This window comes from Pongo abelii, chromosome 8 (genome assembly GCF_028885655.2).
Source record: "Pongo abelii isolate AG06213 chromosome 8, NHGRI_mPonAbe1-v2.0_pri, whole genome shotgun sequence".
NCBI lineage: Eukaryota > Metazoa > Chordata > Mammalia > Primates > Hominidae > Pongo > Pongo abelii.
The window spans coordinates 13,312,902-13,331,613 of record NC_071993.2 but is presented as its reverse complement, the minus strand read 5'-3'; the positions used below and the strand labels follow the sequence as shown (position 1 = coordinate 13,331,613).

The window sequence follows — 18,712 nt, the reverse complement described above, 5'->3', positions numbered from 1 at the left end:
TCCCAGGTATATGCCCAAGGGAGTGGAAAACATAGCCACATAAAAACTTGTATGTGACTGTTTTAGCAGCATTATTCATAATAGCTAAACGTAGCAACAACCCAAGTGTGTATCAACTGATGAAAGAATAAACAACGTGGTATATCCATACAACGGAATATTATCTACCCACAAAAAGGAATAAAGTGTTGATAAATGCTACGGCATGGATCAATTGTGAGAAAAATTATGCTAAGCAAAAGCAGCCAGACAGAAAAGGCCACATATTGTGATTCCATTATATGAAATGTCTAGAAGAGGCAAATCCATAGAGACAGAAAGTAGGTTAGTGCTTACCAGAGGCTGGGGGAGAGAAGATTGGGGAGTGATTGCTAGTGGGTACTGGGTTTTTTTCTCAGGCAATGAAACGGTTCTTAAATTACACAGTGGTGATGGTTGCGCAACTCTGTGAATGTACTAGAAATTACTGAATTGTTGACTTTATTTATTTATATTCTTTTCTGGAGACAGAATCTCACTCTATCGCCCAGGCTGGAGTATAATGGTACGATCTCGGCTCACTGAAACCTCTGCCTCCCAGGTTCAAGTGATTCTCTTGCCTCAGCCTCCCAAGTAGCTGGGACTACAGGTGCCCACCACCATGCCCGGCTAATTTTTGTATTTTTAGTAGAGATGAGGTTTCACCATGGTGGCCAGGCTAGTCTCAAACTCCTGACCTCAGATGATCTGTCCGCCTTGACCTCCCAAAGTGCTGAGATTACAAGAGTGAGCCACCACACCTGGCCTGAATTGCTTACTTTAAAAGGGTGAATTGCATGGTATGTGAATTATACCTAAATGAAGCTATTATTTTTTAAAAAGCTCTAAGAAAAGGTATAATGGAGTTAAAATATAGGCTAAAATACAATTTTCATTGTATTTCATCATGTTTGCTCTGTAGAACTACAAGAATTAAAGGCAAACAAAAATTCTGTCTTAAACCTCTTGGTCAGATAAAAGATCACTTTCCTAAGAGGTTAAATTCCCCCACCCTTCCCCTGCCCTCACTTTTTTAAACTGGCAATTATTAACCACACATTAAATTTTCTCATTTTGACTCTTCCTTTAAGTGGGAAACTCAGTTCCAAACTGGTCATCACAGCTAAAGCGCCTACAGTTTATTCCTAACTGTTCTTTTCTTTAGCAGAAACCACCCTAACAAGGCTGAAACCAACCAAATTCACAGTCTGTGTGCACGGCTCTCCATTCTTCTTCTTGGCTTTACAGGTTCCCAGGTCAAGAGCTTCACCCATAATTAAGACCTTCTGAGGATGATCGATAGATAAACACACCTGTAAGAAGAGGTGGGGCAGGAGTTAAAGGCAGACAAAATTATGGCCTTTTATTAGCAGGAATAGAAAAAAGAATGGTTGGTGCTGATTTAAGAAGGTTATTGCCAGGCACAGTGGCTCACACCTATAATCCTAGCACTCTGGGAGGCTGAGGCAGGTGGATCGCTTGAGGCCAAGAGTTTGAGACTAGCCTAGGCAATGTGGCAAAACGCTGTCTCTACAAAAAAACACAAAAATTAGCCAGGCATGGTAGTGTGTGCATGTAGCCCCAGTTACTTGGGGGGCTGAAGTGGGAGGATCACTAGAGCCTGGGAAGTCCAGGCTGAAGTGAGCTGTGATCACACCACTGCACTCCAGCCTGGGCAACAGAGTGAGGCCGTCTCAAAAAGGAGAGCAGTTTTACTGGTCTAAAGGAATTCGAAGCCAGTGCTCTATAACTGTTTTAGGAACAGGGGTGCAGAAGGCACCTTCAGTTCTCTTCCCATTTTCCATCCTTTCCTTCATCTTTGCGATTGGAATCCTGATTTTGTCTGGGCTGGCCGAGTTCTCAGCCTCAGGTAATAAATCCTGTTCCCTGTTTTCCCAGCACTCCTTAGAGCTAGCATTGGTTATGTGATAAGTTCTAGATGCTCAGACATAAACAGGAATTGGTGGGGAAGCTTCTGCTTTCCTGATAAAATGAGTTAGGAGGCTGGCTCCCCCTTCCTCCTCACTTCTCGCCTTGAATGGAGATGACTGGAGGGAGACAAGTCCCTGAAGGGCCTTGCTGAATTCAGCTCTCTCCCTTCTTGTTTGCAATTCTTTTCTTGGAGAGATTGTACCAAGAGGGACTGTCCCAAATAGCTCAGGCTTTGTCCTTACCCCTCCTAGGACAAGATCTCCTAAAACACTTGAGCTCAATAAGCCAAGCGGCCTCCAGGTTATGAAGGCCACCCAGATCAGGGTGCTTTCATAGTCCCTCTGTTGCAGAGCGAAGAGGGCCATGAGCAGACAGGACTCTGCCTGCCTGGAGTGCCTTTCCTGAGCCTTGGTGGACTGGCTCAACCCAGATCCTAGGCTTCTGTGGACTCTCGCTGCCTAAGGTGCTTTGCCCAACTTGTGTAAGTGTTTTGTCTCCCGGATGCATACTCCCGCAGGCAGGCTTGTGCAAAGCTGCGGGTAGCTTGGTTTATGCTGAACCACTGGCAGCTGGGTTTGTACAAAGCTTCCAGCCAGACCTGGGAACCTACCAGATCTAGAAATAGTAGAAATTGGCAGGGTGTTTAGAGCCCTCCCACGGGACTGGTAAACAGTGCATGGTGTTCCTCTCCAAGAAACTGGCACCCTTCCAGGGTATGCCACTTCACAGTGATGGCTACAGTTTCAAAGGCATCTTGTGACCAGGAGAGAAAGGCTGAGACTCACAGAGATGTCACTCTTAAATCACTATAGTGTTTAAATCTGAATTTTTTTTTTTTTTTTTTTTTGAGATGGAGTTTTGCTCTTGTCGCCCAGGCTGGAGTGCGATGGCGCGATCTTGGCTCACTGCAACCTCCGCCTCCCGGGTTCAAGCGATTCTCCTGCCTCAGACTCCCGAGTAGCTGGGATTACAGGCACCCACCACCACACCCGGCTAATTTTTTTGTATTTTTGGTAGAGACGGGGTTTCACCATGTCGGCCAGGCTGGTCTCGAACTCCTGACCTCAGATGATCCACCCGCCTCGGCCTCCCAAAGTGCTGGGATTACAGAAGTGAGCCACCGTGCCCGGCCCTGAATTTTTTTTAATATGTAAGAAAAATAAGCCCCACTGTTTATTGTTGAAAAGAAACTATACTTAAGTTTGTTTGTTACTTGCAGCCAAACACATTCCTAACCAATAGAGGAAGATTTGTTGCCATTCTCTGGTGAAAGCAACGAATGAGATAACATTTTTCTCACTTCTCTTGAAAATAATAATCTGACTACAACAGAGTAAAGCTCCGTGCTGGGTCAGAGAAGAGAAACTGCCAGTTGCTATTCACACTGTGTCTAGATTTGCGATTTCCTAGAGAAGCAGTAGGTAGTGCCAAAACTCTAGTATTTGAGAAGATGAAAATTCACTTTGATTTTAAACTGCAGCTATGGTGGTCATACTCAATGGAGCAAAATTCCCTCAACTATAAAATACTGCTTTCTTGATGCCACCATAAAAATTTATATAAGGAATCATGCTGGGCACGGTGGCTCACACTTGTAATCCTAGTACTTTGGGAGGCCAAGGCGGGTAGATCACTTGAGCCCAGGGGTTCGAGACAAACCTCAGCAACATAGTGAAACCCTGTCTCTACAAAAAACACAAAAATAGGCTGGGCGTGGTGGCTCATGGCTGTAATCCCAGCACTTTAAGAGGCTGAGGCAGGTGGATCACCTGAGGTCAGGAGTTTGAAACCAGCCTGGCCAACATGGTGAAACCTCGTCTCTAATAAAAATGCAAAAAACTAGTTGGGCATGGTGGCACATGCCTGTAATTCCAGCTGCTGAGGCTGAGGCAGGAGAACCACTTGAATCTGGGAGGCATAGGTTGAAGTGAGTCGAGATCGTGCCATTGCACTCCAGCCTAGGCAACAAGAGCAAAACTCTGTCACATACACATACACATACTGCTAATAAAAATTAGCAGAGCGTGGTGGCACGCACCTGTAGTTCCAGCTACTTAGGAGGCAGAAGTAGAAGTATCACTTACGCCCAGGAGATGGAGTTTGCAATGAGTCAAGAACACATCACTGTACTCCAGCCTGGGCAACAGAGCAAGACTCGTTCTCAAAAAAAAAAAGGAAGGTATGAATCTAAGGAAACCTGAGTACAATAGTTCAAAAAACTCAAGGAACTTTGTAACTAATTTGAAAAGATGGAATAAAAGTAGTTGTTACAAAACACTTTAGAATAGGTGGAAATTCAGAATACTGATGGGTAATGAATGAACAAAAAATGAAAAGCCAGATTCACGGAGACACAATCACATAAAAGCATGACTTATTTTCTGGAGGTAGACTAATACAAACTTTTTTCTTTTCTGGTCTTTTTTTTTGAGATGGGATCTTACTTTGTTACCTAGGTTGGAGTGCCGTGGCACAATCAGGGCTCACTACAGCCTCAACCTCCCACCGCCGCCTCCTGAATAGATGGAACTACAGTTGTGCGCCCCCACTCACAGCCAATTTTTATATTTTTTGTAGAGATGGGGGTCTCACTATGTTGCCCAGGCTGGTCTTGAACTCCTAGGCTCAAGTGATCCTCCCACTTTTGCCTCCCCAAAGTGTTAGGATTACAGGTGTGAGTCACTGTGTGCAGCCTCAAACATCTTTGATAAAACTCAGTTAACTTGTAAAGACAATCATCAATCAAATCCCAGAAACAGGCTCTTACCTCCTCTGAACCATCCTTGGGCTTCATGGGGTTGGCATTGAGGATCCCTACGACAGTCCCCTGCTCCGTCTTCCAGAGCGCTTTGTGCACTTCTCCAAATAAGAACAAGGACACACAATGTGTCAAGTCACGAAGATCATTCAGTTTCCAGATGCTGAAGGTTTTTCCCTGGAAAAAATAGTTATTTTTATTTTTTATAATTTTGAACTGTAGGTTATGCTGTCCCCATTTATGGTTCAAGAGTTTTACTATGGAAAACTATATGCCTATAATCCATTAAATCCAAGTTTTTTTGTTGTTATTCAAATATGTATCATCAGCATGTGTGATAACTTTAAATTAACCCATTCTTTAGGCTTTCGCATTCTATTACCCTTCTCATTTTAGAGATGAAGGTGAAATAAAGCAAGCCAGTGGCAAACTTGTTAGCAGAGTCTCTAATTATCTCGGGTCTAAGCAGAGGGAGTGGGATAGCACTGCCTTTCTAATGACACAGAGACACACACGCACATCATTAAAAGGACAGTGGATGGTATGACAGTACCATTTAATAACCTACTGATATGAATCAATATTAGGAAAACTGAGTAAATCTATTCCATATCATTGGTTAATTATATGATGATTATTATTTTTAGAGACAGAGTCTTGCTCTGTCACCCAGGCTGGAGTGCAGTGGTGCAATCACGTCCCGTTGCTCACTCCAACTCCTGGGCTCAAAGAATCCTCCACCCTCAGCCTCCCAAGCAGCTGGCACTACAGGCATGTGCTACCAGCCCCAGCTAATTTTTTTTTCTTTTCATAGAGATGAGGTCTCACTATGTTGCCCAGGCTGGTCATGAATTCCTGGGCTCAAGTGATCCTCCCACCCCATCCTCTCAAAGCGTTGGGGTTACAGACGTGAGCCACCAAGCCTGGCCTAAGTCTATTATTAATATGAATAAAGAAGTTTCCTTTCTAGGCTATTAAATCTTTGCTTAGCTTATCAGAAAAACAAAAGCATCATTTCAAGAAAACTGGTTGAGTTTAACCTTAACATTTCAGAAGTATGATTAAGTATCTGAAGAAATACAGCTCAAAATGCTGACCGATTATAACGTGAAAAACCTCCACTTTTACAGTTGTTTTTAAAACCAGAATACTGTGAATAATCTTGACTTGCACTATCTCACAGAGGCATCCCGGGCTGGGTATGGTTGTGGGTTACAGCATGGAATCTACTGCCCGGACTCTGAGCTGGAATCCATCTTCCAGGGATTTGTGCAGTGCCTGTCTTGGAAGAGTTCAGATAAATTCTCGTGTCTATTAGTATCATGTCATTACAGCCACTTATGAAGTAACTAAGAATTTAATCAAAGGAAAACCAGACCTGTCCACATTTACCTCAACAGTAGTAGGGCTAGTGTAGGACTGGGTAATCTTTAATTTTTTTAAATTTTTTTAAGCTCCGGGGTACATGCGCAGGATGTGCAGGTTTGTTACATAGGTAAACGTGTGTCATGGTGGTTTGCTGCACCTATCAACCCATCACCTAGGTATGAAGCCCGCCATGCATTAGCTCTTTTCCCTAATGCTCTCCCCGTCCCTGCCCTCCCTCAACAGGCCCCAGTGTGTGTTGTTCCCCTCCTTGTGTCCATGTGATCTCATTTATTTAGCTCCCACTTATAAGTGAGAACATGCAGTGTTTGGTTTTCTGTTCCTCCATTAGTTTGCTGAGGATAATGGCTTAGGACTGGGTACTCTTAAAATTCAACTCCATGTCAGCTCTAACGAAAAACCAAAGGTTGGCCAAGATCTAAATTAGAGAATAACATCATGATGGAGCATGATCAATCATAGCATTTCAGAGACAGGAGAGATTTTCAATCTAATCGAAGTCACTTCCTTCATTTTATAAATAAGGAAATGGAAGCCGGTAAAGAAAGATTAACGGCTTTAGGGTAACATCGCTAGTTAAAGGCACAAGGCTTAGAAGCCAGGCTATCTGACTTGCCAGGTCACAGAATAACTTTCCCATTTACGACTCAGTCAAAAGTGATTTTGAAACTTGTTAGATCTTTGGTAATAACCGTCAAATTAAATATATCATAGGGCACTGACACAGGCCAGCAATTTCAGCACTTCTGTGGCTGGTACCTTACATCTAAAGGGACCTCCAAAGAATCTGTGAACTCAGCCTCTTCGGTTACTTGCGCCTCTCCTCCATGGGAGAGACCACAGTGTCACAGGGACAACCACATGTGCCACCAAAAACAATGACAAGTGAAATGCAGTACGGATGATTTGGACAATGGAAAGCCCAAGAAACCTGTACCACCAGGTCTTATTTAAACAGGGCATCCTTTGCTTATACCCACTGGATACCAACTCAATGATGTGTGGCGATTCTGGAACTCACTATACTTATTTCTAAATGAAACACCAACGGGTTCCAGTTAACAAATTCAGGACATCGAATTCCCGCTGTTAGTTTGTAGTAAAACAGCTAAGAAACCAATACAATGGCTCACACTAGTCACACTCTGTGGCGTAACCTTCTTCAATATAACCCCAAATGTCACCCAGTCTATTTCTTCCAGCTTCTCTCTGGCCATCTTTTCCTTGATCTGAGACAGTCTGATCAGTTTTCGGCCGGTCATTTTCTTGTTCATTTCTGTGGAGGATACTCGAGGCCGCCTGGGTTAAGAAACCAGCGATTAGTAATTATGATTCTAATAAAAAATTACCGGGCACCTTAGCAGGTTTGGTAAGGGAGTGTGATGGTCAGAAACCTCTACAGTACCTGTTCTTGGGAAGCTTAGTTATATAGTTTGACCAAGGCATCCATTTTTATAGCAAATAAATAAATAATTCTTTTTTTTTTTTTTTTTTTTAAAGATGGAGTCTCACTCTGTTGCCCAGGCTGGAGTGCAGTGGTGCAATTTTGGCTCACTGCAGCCTCCGCCTCCCAGGTTCAAGTGATTCTCCTGCCTCAGCCTCCTGAGTAGCTGGGACTACAGGCACGTGCCATCATCTGCTAATGTTTGTATTTTTAGTAGAGATGGGGTTTTGCCATGTTGGCCAGGCTGGTCTCAAACTCCTGGCCTCAAGCGATCTGCTCGCCTCGGCCTCCCAAAGTGCGGGGATTACAGGTGTGAACCACTGCACCTGGCCTCTAAGATAATTTTTAAAGCTAGGTTTGCCTTTCTTTGGATATAGATCTAGGGCTTATATAGAATACAAGAAAGATCACAAATCCTTTAAGCTCTTAAATTAAGCAAATTTTAATATTCTTCTGCAAACAATCCTTTTTTACTTTATTACAAAACCATGAATTAATATTCATAAATAAGACACTTAAATTTCATCGATTATGCAAGAATTTCACAGGTTCTACTATTCTAATTGAATTTTTTTTAAAGACGACATTTTGACATACAATAAAGGCTTTTGAATGTAGCTTCAATTAAAATATTCTTATTCCTAATGACTGGGTCGAAAAACTCTTAGGGTTATTAACATTTGTTTCATCTTTGATCGCATTATATATCTGCAGATGAGAAAAGACACTCAGAGAAAAACATGCTTCTTCACTATTTCATCAGTCTTCTGGAACAGAAAGTCCCAGAGCTAAGTTTGAACAATGAAGAATATTCAGGAAGCAAAACATTGACTTTAGTGGGAAAATTCTTTCCTTTGTCTGATTTCTGTGATTGTAGTGTGATAGGTTCCCCCCCAACCCCAAGTTGCTTAAGGGTGTACGTCAGCTTCCTGAACCTTGAAGGCCAGGTAGGGGGCCACAGTCATGGTGCCCAGCCGAGGAGCAGATGTCCCTAAGAACCCAACCATTCTGGAGCATATCTGGGAACACACCAAGAAAAGAGCCTCATCACACATACACAGTAGGCAAACAGCTTAGGGGAGTCCTAGCTAGAGCAATCAGATGAGAAAGAAATAAAGGGCATCCAAATTGGAAAAGAAAAAGTCAAATTATCCCTGTTTGCAGATATGATCTTATATTTGGAAAAACCTAAAGACTCCACCAAAAAACTATTAGCACTGATAAACAAATTCAATAAAGTTGCAGGATACAAAATCAATATTCAAAAATCAGTAGCATTTCTAGGTGCCAACAACGAACAATCTGAAAAAGAAATCAAGAAAGTAATCCCATTTACAACTGCTCTAAATCAAACACCTAGGAATACACTTAACCAAAGAAGTGAAAGATCTCTACAATAAAAACTAAAAAACATTGATGCAAGAAATTAAAGAGGATACCAAATATGGAAAAATAGCCCATGTTCATGGATTGAAAGAATCAATGTTGTTCAACTGTCCATACTATCCAAAGCAATCTAGAGCGTCAATGCAATCCCCATCAAAGTACTAATGACAGTCTTCACAGAAATAGAAAAAACAATCCTAAAGGTATATGGAATCACAAAAGACCCAAAATAGCCAAAGCAATCCTGAGCAAAAAGAACAAAACTGGAGGAATCACATTACCTGACTTCAAATTATATGAAAGGTATAGTAACCAAAACAGCATGGTACTGGCATAGAGGATCCAGAAATGAATCCATAAATCTGCAATGAACTCATTTTCAACAAAGGTGCAAAGAACATATACTGGGGAAAGGACAGTCTCTTCAACAAATGGTGCAGGGAAAACTGGATATCCATATTCAGGAGAATGAAACTAGACCCCTATCTCTTGCCATATACAAAAATCAAATCAAAATGTATTCAAGAGGCTGGGCATGGTGGCTCACGCCTGTAATCCCAGCACTTTGGAAGGCCGAGGCAGGTGGATCACCTGAGATCAGGAGTTTGAGACCAGCCTGGCCAGCATGGCGGTTTCTACTAAAAATACAAAAACTAGCCAGGCACTGTGGTGCGTGCTTGTAGTCTGAGCTACTTGGGAGGCCGAGGCAAGAGAATCATTTGAACTCGGGAGGCAGAGGTTGCAGTGAGCTGAGATCACGACACTGTACTCCAGCCAGGGCGACAGAGCAAGACTGTCTCAAAAAAAAAGATTAAAGACTTAAATCTAAGACCCAAAACTATGAGATTACTAAAAGAAAACATTGGGGAAACTCTCTAGGACATTGGTCTTGGCTAAGATTTGTTGAGTAGTAACACGAAAGCACAGGTAACCAAAGCAAAAACAGACAAATGAGCAGATCTCCCAAACAATCTTGCTGCCATCCAGGAGTGCCTTATATGTAAGTCCGAGTCATTCTTTGGCTTTTGGATCCTTCCCAGTTTTGAGGAAACTTTTTTTTTTGAGATAGGGTCTTGCTCTATTGTCCAGGATGGAGCGCAGTGGAACAATCTTGGCCCACTGCAGCCTTGACCTCCCCACTCAGCCTCCCAAGCAGCTGGAACTAGAGGCGCATGTCACCACACCGGGCTAAATTTTGTTTCTGTAGAGATGGGGTTTTGCCCTGTTGCCCAGACTGGTCTCAAACTCCTGAGCTCAAGCAACCTGCCCCACTCAGCCTCCCTAAGTGCTGGGATTACAGGTGTGAGCCACCATGCCCAGCTAGGGAAAGGTTCTTCTATACAGCCCAGGGTTTTTTCTGTAACGAGTTAATAGATTTAAAAAAAAAAAAAAAAAAAAAAAGCTCCAAAATTTTGGATTTTCAGATTTGGGATGCTTAATCAGCAAGTCTATTTAACGTAAATATTCCAGAATCCAAAATCCAAAACAGTTCTGGTCCCAAGCATTTTGGATAAGGGACCCTCGACCTGTGTTGGGGAATTTCTATGAATATGTCCTTTAGAGTATTTTTAGGGCCTGAGGTTCACATATAAAAATGACAAAGAGACTCAAACAATTCCGTAATCCCTTAAATTTAAAAGCCACTCAGAAGCTTTTGCTGAGTAGTTTAAGCCTCTTCTATCTCAATTCTGATTCACATGTGCAATAAATGCCCACCAGCAGCAACATGGTTCATTACCCGCAGGGAGCTTCAAGTGGGCCATGGCTGGGGCAGGCAGTACCATCTCAGGTGGGGGCAATTCTCTACCTTGAGAAGGAAGCCAGCAGCCTCCTCAGTGAGAACCACAGCTTCTGCTGCTGTATTCTATTTCTCAGACTCTGTCTCAGATGTAATTAAGATATAAATACATTCTTCAGTATTGGAGAATACCAAGTCTTTACAAGACACTTCTTTTTTGTTTGTGGAAACAAGGTCTTGCTCTGTTGCCCACGCTGGAGTGCAGTGGTATGATCATAGCTCACTGCAGTCTTGAACTCCTGGGCTCAAGTGAACTTCCTGCCTCAGCACCCCCAAGTAGCTAGGACTACAGGTGCATACCACTGTGTCCAGCTAGTTTACTTTTTGTAGAGAGGAGGTCTCACTATGTTACCCTGGGAGTCTTGAGCTCCTGACTTCAAGCAATCCTCCTGCCTCGGCCTCCCAAAGTGTTGGGATAACAGGTGTGAGCTACCACGCCCAGCCTTATAATACACTTTTAGTGTATGTTGGCAACACTTGTTCTCCTCTGCTAATAATATATACTTTAAGAGCTTAGCAGTTTTACTTGTTGGCTGATATTTAGACTGACAAGGTTTAAGAGTTTTAGAGGGTTTCACTTGGTTCCTCAAATGGACTGTGCTAAAAGCAATCCAGTCTCACAGTAAGGATTACTGTTCTGCCCTGGGATTATCCAGATGTAATGATGGAGATGCAATGGAGTAGTGATACAGAGTATACATAATTTAAAAAATTAAAATAAAGTTAAAAAAAAAGTCCAGGATTTGAATATAGCTTTTAATTGAATTGAGCTTGGAATATATTCCTATTATAACAGGCTATCTTAAATGCATCCCTATAACAGATGCAAAGAATATAAATTTGCCTTAAAAAGGCTATTAGAAAGAAAAACAGCATAGCTATTTTTCTTAACATCAATTACAAGAATCAATAGAAAAGGAAAAATGATCCTAAAATTTATACAGAACCACAAAAGACCCAGAAGAGCCAAAGCAATACAGTAATTGCTTAATTGCATAAATATTATCCTGGTTAAACTGTCTGTGTATTTAAAAATAGTCTAAATTATACCTCAATAGAGACGGAGAAAAATTTTTGAAATCTACTATTTCCATCTGTCAATTTCTGATTAAATATACTACCATTTGTCCATTTCTTTTTATAGATACACATTCTTTGTTGATTACACAAGAAAAAGTCTTTCTTAAACATTTTATATGCAACTGTACTTAGTCAAACCCAGGGCTACTGCTAGTCTTCCAGTGGTGTTTTGTCCAGTTCAAGAGCTGCTGGTGTTTTGTGGATCCTGATGTATAAACACACTACTTCTAAAGGACTCTGAGAGGCACAAAAAGCTATGAAGTGGCGCACATGAATAGATGGTATAGTTACTGACCTGAGCCGCAGGCCGGAGAAGGCTTCCACACAGATGGGTTGAGTCGTTTCCCCAGAGCTTCCTGGAGTCCCCACAATTTGACCTCTAGTTATCCCACTAGGTTTGTTCCGAGAAATCGTCTGGAGGGGTTGGGAGGGTACACTTGTCATCCTTGAAGATGAGCTTTTGGGCTCTAGAAAATTAACACAATTAATAAAAAGGCAACCACACCGATAATCATGAACGGAATTTGGAAATTTGTTTTTACAGACTTGTTCCTTTGAGATAGGGACTCACTGTGTCACCCAGGCAGGAGTGCAGTGGTGGCGTGATCTGGGATCACTGCAACCTCCATCTCCTGGGTTTAAGCGATTTCTGAGTAGCTGGGACCACAGGTATGTGCCACCATGCTCGGCTAATTTTTGTATTTTTTGTAGAGACAGGTTTTGCCATGTTGCCCAGGCTGGTCTCAAACTTCTGAGCCCAAGCAATCTACCCACCTAGGCCTCCCAAAGTGCTGGGATTACAGGCGTGAGACACTGCACACGCACATGGCCCGAACTGTTCCTTTTTTTTTTTGAGATGGAGTTTCACTCTTGTTGCCCAGAGTGCAGTGATGCGATCTCGCCTCACCACAACCTCCGCCTCCAGGGTTCAAGCGATTCTCCTGCCTCGGCCTCCCAAGTAGCTGGGATTACAGGCATGTGCCACCATGTCCGGCTAATTTTGTATTTTTAGTAGGGATGGGGTTTCTCCATGTTGGTCAGGCTGGTTTCGAACTCCCGACCTCAGGTGATCTGCCTGCCTCAGCCTCCTAAAGTGCTGGGATTACAGGCATGAACCACCGCCCCCAGCCAGGATTGTTCCTTTTTTAAAGCAACACAAGCAATAATCAAATCTTGGGAACAAAGCATGCCCCACAAGACCATTTCTTGGCCTTACAGTCCAATAGAACTTTCTCTGATGATAACAATGTTCTACATTGGTGCTGTCCAATAGGGTGCCAGCTACCAGACACATGTGACCATCAGTCACTTAAATGTGACCCTGTGCTTTTAAGGAAATACACTTCTAACTAAATTTAATCTAATTTTAACTTAAATATCCACATGTGGCTAGTGGCTACTGTACTAGATAGTGCCGCTCTAAAATACTGATTCTCTATGCAATGATGTTTACTGAGTATTCATCAAGATACAGAGCACTGGCGCAGATTATCAAAGGGAGGACAAGACTTCCTTCAGAATGAGTAATTAGTGGAGATTTGTGTACAGTTCAAATTCTACTTTAAGAACCTGTAATCTCAGCACTTTGGGTGGCTGAAGTGGGCAGATCACTTCAGGTCAAGAGTTCAAGATCAGCCTGGCCATCATGATGAAACCCTGTCTCTACTAAAAATACAACATTAGCTGGGTATGGTGGGGCGTGCTACTCGGGAGGCTGAGGCAGGAGAATCACTTGAACCCAGAAGGTGGAGGTTGCAGTGAGCCCAGATCATCCCACTGCAATCCAACCTGGGTGACAGAGTGAGACTCTGTCTCAAAAAAAAAAAAAAAAAAAAAAATCCAAAACTAGCTCCCGTTTTCTTCTTTCTTGTTTCATTTCATTCCATTCTATTTTATTTGTGGGGCCAAGGAGAGTTAGGGGTCTGGTATTCTATTCACTATTGCTTCATTAGATATCCCTGATGGAGTTACTTTTCATATTTTAGAAGTGTTTGATAATTCTCCTGAAAGTCAGATGCTTGGGTATTTTCCTTAATCAAATATCACTCTCTCTCTCATAAGATTGTTGTATGCCCTCAAAGGGACTTTGGATCACTGCTCTCACACTAGGGGCCAGGGTGACCCTAGAATTTTAGAACTTAGAGGTCAGGCCCATTCCCCACCCCTCAAAACCAAACTTTGGACATTACCTAATGCAACACCCTAGTAATGCCAAAGGTCCTGAGGGGATGGATGCTACTCCTGAATGGATATCTGAATATATAACTTGCTGTCAGATTAATATGAACACTCAGGCGGAAGTAGTTCTCTACTACTGTAGCACAGACCCATGCTATTCAAAGGGACTTTCCCAAACACACACAGCCAATAAAATGCTGTGTCCTCCAACCCATGTTTTATCAGGACCATCTTGTCTTAGGTCTCCCGGCAATACAAGAAAAGCAATACATAGGGCAGAAAGCCTTTTCACTGCTGTTTTGTGCATATACATGTGTGTGCTGAACTAGGACTGTATTTGAATACCATCCTCTACTCGTGGCAAAGAAGTTGTTTCCAAAAAACGGCCCTTTTGATTTGATACAACCCGGCTTCAAATAAAACTTGACCATTTTCTAAGGAAATAACCTCACAAGTCTAAAGCATGAGAACTTAACCAGTGGCTTTACTTACTACAATCCGGGTAAAACTATGAGACTACAGAGTTAAAAAAAAAATTCAACCTGTTAAGTACTTAGTAAATAGCTACTCCGTACCTAATGATTTCCCTTTTTTCAGACAGGGTCTTACTCTGTGGAACAGGCTGGAGTGCAGTGGTGCGATGACAGCTCACTCTAGCCTCAACCTCCTGAGCTCAAATGATCCTCCCACCTCAGCCTCTCAGGTAGCTGAGACTACAGGCAAGCAACACACCTGGCTAATTTTTTTATTACTGTAGAGATAGGGTCTTGCTATACTACCCAGCCTGGTCTCAAACTCCTAGGATCAAGCAATCTTCCTGCCTCGTGCCTTGGCCCTAAGGATTTTCTAGGCACTTTGAGACGTAGACAAAGAACACAAAATATATCATGTGGCTCCCATTCCCAAGAAACTTTCTTTCTTTCTCAATGGGGAGATAAGAGACCAAAAGACACAGACACCCACACACACACGAACACCCACACACACACAAACACATACAATAGTGCCAAGATACTGAGACCGCAAGTACCACACCTGGAGGTGAAGCCTTTGGTGTCCGGGCCACCCGCTTGGTTCTTGGTAGTGCAGGGACATCAAGCTCCGCAGAAAAGCGTGTCGACTCCTGAATTCTCTGAACCCTCCTCTCCTTAAGAGGTGGCCGGGGAGACTTCTCTACTTAATCAAAAGTAAAATAAGTGAGTAAAAATCCATTCAGAAAGAGGTTCAAAGGGCTGTTTGGACAGGAGTTGGATGCAGAAATAATGTGATAATTTCTAATAAAAGAAATGCACACGATTGCCAGAATGACAGTCTTCTTACCAGGGGATTTTTGCAGACGGGCTGGGCTTGCTGTCTGTTTAATTGTTGTTACTTTTAGCTGTTCTTGTAAGGACTTCATTTGCTCTTGCAAATTCCTTAATTCCTCTAGGAAATGAAAATATGTTAATTTAAGAACCAGGCAGGAGAAAATGTTCTACATGACAAAAATGGGGGCAATATTTTTGTTGTCCACTCCCTGCCCCAATACCTGGAGACCCACAATATAATCACATACCCAAAGCTCATGATTAACTTTTGTACTTCAAAGAGGTCCCTTAGAGAAATACATATTTTATTTAAAGTAATGAAGCACCCAATAGTCAAACTAGTTATAAATCTGTACTATTAAGAGATATCAAATACAAATCCAGTTAACAAGTTTTTAGGAGTTGAGAAATAATTATAGGCCAGGCATGGTGGCTCGTGCCTGTAATCACAGCATTTTGGGAGGCTGAAGCAGGAGGACTGCATGAGCCCAGCAGTTCGAGACCAGCATGGGCAACATAGGGAGATCCTGTATCTACAAAAAATGAAAAAAAAAAAAAAAAAAAAAAATTAGCTGGGTGTGGTGGTGCATGCCTATGGTCCCAGCTACTAGGGAGGCTGTGGCAGGAAGGTCACTTGAGCCTGGGAGGTGGAGGCTACAGTGAGCCAAGATTGCACCACTGTACTCCAGCCTGGGTGATACAGCAAGAATCTGTCTCCAAAAAAAAAAAAAAAAAATTATATTTACTTCATAAATTGGATATCATAACTAATATAATAAATGCTGGCTTCTGTATTAGAAGAAACAGCTAACCACTGAATTTTATTATAGCTTAAACATGTATGAGATGCCAGGAATAAGAAAAGAACATGTATCAAAGCTTCTGTTCAGGAACGCTCTGCTCAAATAGATATGTGGCAGCTTTGCAGCCTTGTCTCTGGCTCCACATCCACATAAATCCCAAAGTACTACTATTCCATAAGAAACATGAAAAGTCTCAGAGCCATTCCGTACAGGATCAAGTGCAGCTGGCTGACACTGATAGAGTCTGTAGTGTGTGATGAAATGCTGGCCTTAAACATTTCATCTACCAACTCGTATAATTTTCTTTCTTTTTTTCTTTTTTTACAAAGTCGTTTATCTCTACCCTTGAATCAGCAGCTATTTTGATGACAGCTATCAGATTGGTGGTCTTCATCCAACTTATCCGAAAGAAATAAGGAAGGCAAGTAGTTAGGGCACCTTGCAACTCTTCATTCGTTTTCTCTCGCCTGGGGGCAGGAGCAGGGAGGATCCTATTTTCAGGTGACTGTGATGCAGGAACTTCTTCTTCATCTGTTAAGTCCTCCATATCTCCAAAGAGAGTGGCCAAATTTTCCTTTTCATCTTTGGTCTTTCCTGTTTCTCCATCATCAGCCTCTTCTGTATAAGATTCACCGTCACCGTCAGCATCAAAAAGCTCATCAAATGTGTCGGGCTCGCCATTTTCCTGCGTCAAGAAGTTACTTTCTTCTGAATTACAATCCAAGGCTGACTCGTTTTCTTCCAGCAGTGCGGTCAGCAGAGACAGATTGTCTTCCTCCTCTAGGGGAAAAGAAGAGAAAGGACAGAGAATAAGCACAGCTAATTCCAAACATTCAACTTTAGGCAATTTAAATGACCCCATGGGGGTAAGAGAAACTACCTAATGGGTACAATACTCATTACCTGGATGATGGGTTCAACCATACTCCAAACCTCAGCATCACACTATACACCTTTGTAACAAGGCTGAATCTAAAATGAAAGCTGAAACTAAAAAAAAAACCAAAACCTACAGATGCACCATTTTGCCTGGTCTTTGTTCTCCTTGTCTCCATCTTTCCTGTCCCCAGGTGCTTCTTAGGGGACACTGGGCTAGGAAGGAGCCAATACTGCTTAGTGAGTAGAGTGGGCCAGCCACGGGGCCAAATGTCCTCAAGCATTCTACTCCAATCAATGAGACAGCTTCCCGCACACTGACTTCCATGAAATTCAACCAACAAGGGAATAATTTTAAAACACCAAACATAGATTTAGGCTTTAGATATATATAATTCCTGATCTTTAAATTATTTGAGATTTAAAACAAAAAAAAATACAAACTATATAAAAAATACTAAGATCCCATCACCCAGAATTAGCCATCATTAACATTTTGTTGTTTGCTTCTTGCTTTTAACATTAAATAACACCTTCCAGATGAAGTCTGTCATGCCAAATCTTATCCCAACTCCTGCCCACTGCCCCCACTTCCCATTGTAATCACTTTCATAATTTTGAGGCATCATTCCAGTCCATTCTTATGCTTTTACATAAATATATAGGCAGTCATAGTCAATATATATTAGATGGTTTTAAAAATATTTACATAAATATTCCACACTGCATTACTCTGCATTCCAGGTTCATTCAACATTGCTTGTAAGATTAACCCAAATCAAAACATATAGTTCTAGCCAGGCGCGGTGGCTCATGCCTGTAATCTCAGCACTTGGGGAGGCCAAGGCGGGAGGATCACCTGAGATCAGGAGCTCAAGACCAGCCTGGCCAAGAAAGTGAAACTCCGTCTCTACTAATAATACAAAAATTAGCTGGGCATGGTGGCCCGTGCCTGTAATCCCAGCTATTCAGGAGGCTGAGGCAGGAGAATTGATGGAACCTGGGAGGTGGAGGCTGCAGTGAGCCGAGATCGCACCACTGCACTCCAGCCTGGGTGACAGGGCGAGACTCCATCTCAAAAACAAACAAAAAACCCCATATAGTTCTAGTTTATTTCTTTTCGTTGCTATATTGTATCCTATAATAAAACTGTGTCACACCTTATTAATCCATTTTCAAATAAAGGACAATATGGGCTATTTCTAATTTTTCCCCACTACTAAATACGCTGTAATCGTGTATCCATCTTCTTGCACATGTGTTTCTTGGGAATATCTATCAGAAATGGAATTGCTGGATTGCTGGGTATCCACGTTTTCCAATTTTGCTAGATGCTGCCAAATTGTTCTCAAAGTGGATGCACTCTTGAAATGGCATCGTTCATCTCGGGTAATACCCGAGGTTCGTTGTCTCATGCAAAGGAAATCAAGGACGCTGACACACAAGGAGTGAGGTTAAGTGCAGAGATTTAATAGGCAAAAGAAAGAGAAGAGCTCCCTGGCTGGTGAATGGTCCTGGAGAAAGACTCACCACCATGCTACTGGTCTTTTTTGTTTGTTTGTTTATTTACTTACTTACTTATTTATTTATTTATTTATTTTTTCAAGACAGGGTCACACAGGCTGGAGTGCAGTGTCGCAATCTTAGCTCACTGTAGCCTCAAACTCCTGGCCTCAAGTGATCCTCTTGCCTTAGCCTCCCAAGCAGCAGGAACTAGAGGTGCACACCACCACGCCCAGCTTATTA

The 18,712-nt window shown here is 42.3% G+C and overlaps 1 protein-coding gene across 4 annotated transcripts in view; it reads right to left on the bottom strand.

The window, feature by feature from the left end:
- Nucleotides 1-18,712, bottom strand: part of MCM10 (minichromosome maintenance 10 replication initiation factor) — a 46,675-nt gene that overhangs the window by 22,345 nt on the left and 5,618 nt on the right. For 2 of the 4 annotated variants that reach the window (XM_024254132.3, XM_024254133.3), the window contains exons 3-9: nt 16,529-16,870; nt 15,301-15,405; nt 15,016-15,156; nt 12,098-12,269; nt 7,228-7,393; nt 4,718-4,885; nt 1,215-1,331 (exon numbers count right to left, since the gene is read on the bottom strand). In XM_024254132.3, the coding sequence (XP_024109900.2) occupies nt 1,215-1,331; nt 4,718-4,885; nt 7,228-7,393; nt 12,098-12,269; nt 15,016-15,156; nt 15,301-15,405; nt 16,529-16,870 (1,211 nt within the window). The remainder of the gene's footprint in view (nt 1-1,214; nt 1,332-4,717; nt 4,886-7,227; nt 7,394-12,097; nt 12,270-15,015; nt 15,157-15,300; nt 15,406-16,528; nt 16,871-18,712) is intronic. The other 2 variants (XM_024254134.3, XM_063727492.1) reach the window with 1 other exon arrangement.